Source organism: Fulmarus glacialis, unplaced genomic scaffold (genome assembly GCF_000690835.1).
Source record: "Fulmarus glacialis isolate BGI_N327 unplaced genomic scaffold, ASM69083v1 scaffold8249, whole genome shotgun sequence".
NCBI classification, from domain to species: domain Eukaryota; kingdom Metazoa; phylum Chordata; class Aves; order Procellariiformes; family Procellariidae; genus Fulmarus; species Fulmarus glacialis.
In genome coordinates, this window is record NW_009233851.1 from 145,572 (window position 1) to 149,242 (window position 3,671).

A 3,671-nucleotide genomic window follows, 5' to 3' on the forward strand; every position below is an offset into this window, starting at 1 on the left:
ACATTTGTAGCTGACTGTAGAGGATCCCAGGAACTGCTTACAGTGCAATACAAAAAAACACAGTCCCACTTTATAACATACTCCTGCCTTTTCCTTTTCTGTTAAAACAACATGCCAATAGTAATAGCAGTGAGAAGAAATCAATAAGGCATGTCTTCTATCTGCACTATGGTGATCATAGGCTGGAGCAAGATTGGAAAGTAGGTCACTGCATTTGTAAGTCTTTTACTTGGTTTTGATACAACATAAGTGCAATAAGCTTGTGGACTAAGTTTTCTGAGTTGTGCTCAGAAAGGATGGATGCTGACTCTGCTTTTTCAGGAATGATTAAACCCAAATAATTCTCCCTTAAAAATACAGAAAAGATACATGCAATTTTTCCTAACAGAGCCCTGTGGGAGGCTGAGCATCCTCAATTCTGATTTAGTTGAGAGCACGCTACACCTCTCAGCTTTGGCAATGAGGGGCCAAAGCTAAAAGCAGAAAGCATTAAGTATTCATAGTTTTCTTCTGTACCCTCACAGTTTTTTATCTATACACTTAACTATCATCTACTGTTGCTTACCTGTTTAGTTCAGTGAACCTACTCAAGATCTCCAGTAATGGTGCCGTCCTTATTTGCTTACCTTTATTTAACCACTCCGAGAAGTGCTGCTATGGTCTTAATGATACGCCTGTTGAGCATTTGGTTTTCCAAAAGACTATGCGAATTTTAAAAAGTAAATGTGTTTTCTAATTTTCCTGGATATGTTGTTAAACTGCAAACTTAACATTGTAAATGGCTTTTTTTGAAAAAACAACATATTAGAGACTGTTTTTGTAAGCTCTCATAAGGCTCAGTCAGGGAACACTTCAGATGAGACTGAAGGGTATACTTCACTGCTTTCTCTCCAGCAGCTTAAACCTTCCACAGGGAAACTAAGATTTCATAATCTAAGAATTTCAATTCAAAAAAGAAATATTCTACTAACAGTTGTAGCTCAGTAATACAGGCTACACAACAAAGAGCGAAGAGCCAGATTTTTTTCTCATTTGTGCTGGCTAATCTAGAAGTAAGACTATTCAACAAGTGATACTGGCTTAAAAAGGGTACAAATGAGCAGTCAGACAGGCCAATAATTAAAAGAGCAAGTTTAGCATGAATTCTCACCACTACAATCTTTTACTGTTGTGGATATAACTTTGCTGACTGTTCATCAGTTACCCAGTAGTAAATGATGATTTTGAAAGAGGAATTCTGCAGCTCTGTAGATTCTGTCCAGCTGTAAATAACCAGACAGCTTTCAGAGCCAGCATGGCTCTGTCTGCCTTGCAGGAGTTCCAAGAAGTCTTTGGACTTAGATGGGTCTGGCTCTTTACCAGCTCTTACACAATTCAGAAGGTGTGCAGTGAGCTCCTTCAGAGCTGGCTTGATGGTAGAAGGTGACGGAAGAGCATTGACTGGCCATATGATTACTGCCCATAAGTAGCTCATTCCCCACCAGTTGTGAAATGGCTCCTGTAGTTTTGTCACAGTTTCTCAAGTTACCCATCTGCATAGGTCAAACAGTGAACCTAAATATTAACTAGTGATCCTGATCTTATGTCTTCCTTCTACCCTGTGTTTTGCCCTGTCTTATCCTTCCAAACAATGAGTAATCTCATGTAGGGAACCTCTGCAGGGACAAGACTATTGTCTCACATACTCTTGTGCTCAGAACTCTCCTGCTGCTCCTCACCTGCAAGCTGAGTCACGAATTGCCCCTTTAGTCAACCACAGAAGCATGCAAGTCTTTCGGAAACTTGCAATCACGACACAGGCATCATTATACAAAAAGATGAAGTGTCATAACCCATTTACTGAGTCTCTGCCTTCTAAGAAGTGACAGAAAATTTGCATCTGAAGTGACAGGGGAAAAAAATAAAACTAAACAAGCAAACATTTGTCATTTTCACCCTCAAAATATTGTGAGCACCCCTAATCAGAATTGAAAGCAAGAGCCTTGTAGTGCTGAGTGTTATGAACTACTCCCTGGCCCTAGTTTACAATGTTCTTAACTCATATCTATACTGTTAGAAATGCACTATGAGGGAAAGATGCAAAATATGACTTTGCCACAACGAAAAATCTCACTTTTGTGAAATATTATTCCAACAAAATGACAAAAGGTATTCCAGACAAGGCAGCATATGCTATTTAAAAAAATTATTTAAAAGCCCCTGGTCACTTGATGTTGGAAAGGATAATTTTAAAGAGGAAAGATAGCAGATAATTTGTGGGTCAAAGCGACTTGAAAGCTAATCCCAGTAAATCAATGAACTTCATGGAGGGCCTTTCAATGTGATCTTCAGCAATTAATGGAACACGTTACAACCATGTTCCTGAGTATACCGTGAGGAATAAAGTTGTACATAATAATAGGCAGCAGGCAACACAAATTTTATGCAGAGCTTCTCTGCAACTGTTCCTGGAAAACTTCTGTTTTGCAGACTAGCTTGAATGTGTTCAGATGTTTTCACATAATGGGAGTAATCCTTCAAAATGCTAAGTCTCTTACACAGGTGTCGAGCACTGTCAGCTCTCACTGGCCTCAATTTAAGGACACCAGTAGTATGCAAGATAAGGTTCTTTGCAGATAAGACAGAACAATCAAAGAGTAATTTCCAACTGCATACGAGAGTTTCAATTGTGGGACTCAGGTATAAGAAGTCAGAGGCCTTGGTTTGTACTCCAGCCCTAGATTCACTTCCCAAATGATCCTGAATAAGAGAAATACGTGGCTGTACTCCAAGTCTCTCATATAATACACACCCATTGATGAGGTTCCCCCAGAGAGACCTGAAACAGTAGCAGCCAATATGCACTGACAAGAAGAAATCTTTGTAAACTGTGTGAAGACCACTGATCTAAGCTTCCTCCCACTGGCACGTTAGGAAACGAATATATCATCTTTACAGTTTTGAGAGTAAGACACTTGCGCAAAAAGCTGTTCCTACCTTCTGTTTGAGCTCACTAGTTTCATTGATGAAACAATCTCTCTCCTTCTCCAATTGGTAAATAATCTTCCTTTGTTTCTGAGCTTCATTCTTATAATTTTGGATTTCTTCTTGCAAGTTCTTCTTCGACTGTTCATGGAGCTTCACCAAATTTATCTGCTTCTGAGTGGCACTGGTAGCCTTGACCAAGTTCTACAGCGGACACAAAATAATGACTCTTGAGCTGAAAAGGCAACATTGCCACCACTGACAAAAACATGCCATTGTCTAAGTGGATTACGGACTTCCCAATGTTATTACCCCTTATCTAATTTGTTCAGTTGAAATACTTGAGCCTCCAATCTGATTTTTAAAAAATCTCTAACAGAGCTGCTAAATAGTGCTTTTTCTGATTTGAGGTTAAAACACTAGTGTCTGCATTACAAAAAAAATGGATAGGATTGTTTACAAGTGGATATAACTAATGACTGGAAAAACCTTACCAGCTTTAAGGCATTTAGATTGTAAAGCATGCCAATAGCCAGTAAAACAAATAATAAAGCCAAATACTCTTCCTTCTCATGTCCTAAATAGCAAGTTCAAACTGTAAATTAACCAAGCTTGGTTTAAAATTATGCATAAGGATTAAACAGAAAACACCAATATACCATCTTTACAAAATCACCTTTCTGGTCCCACTTTGAAATTTCTTTCCC

At 38.7% G+C, this 3,671-nt stretch overlaps 1 protein-coding gene across 1 annotated transcript in view; it reads right to left on the minus strand.

Moving 5' to 3' along the window:
* The window catches only part of CFAP58 (cilia and flagella associated protein 58), a gene marked incomplete at its 5' end in the record, with an annotated part of 46,047 nt that overhangs the window by 35,877 nt on the left and 6,499 nt on the right, over window positions 1-3,671 (minus strand). The window contains one exon of the mRNA XM_009585456.1: window positions 2,977-3,168. Coding sequence (XP_009583751.1) covers window positions 2,977-3,168 — 192 coding nt within the window. The remainder of the gene's footprint in view (window positions 1-2,976; window positions 3,169-3,671) is intronic.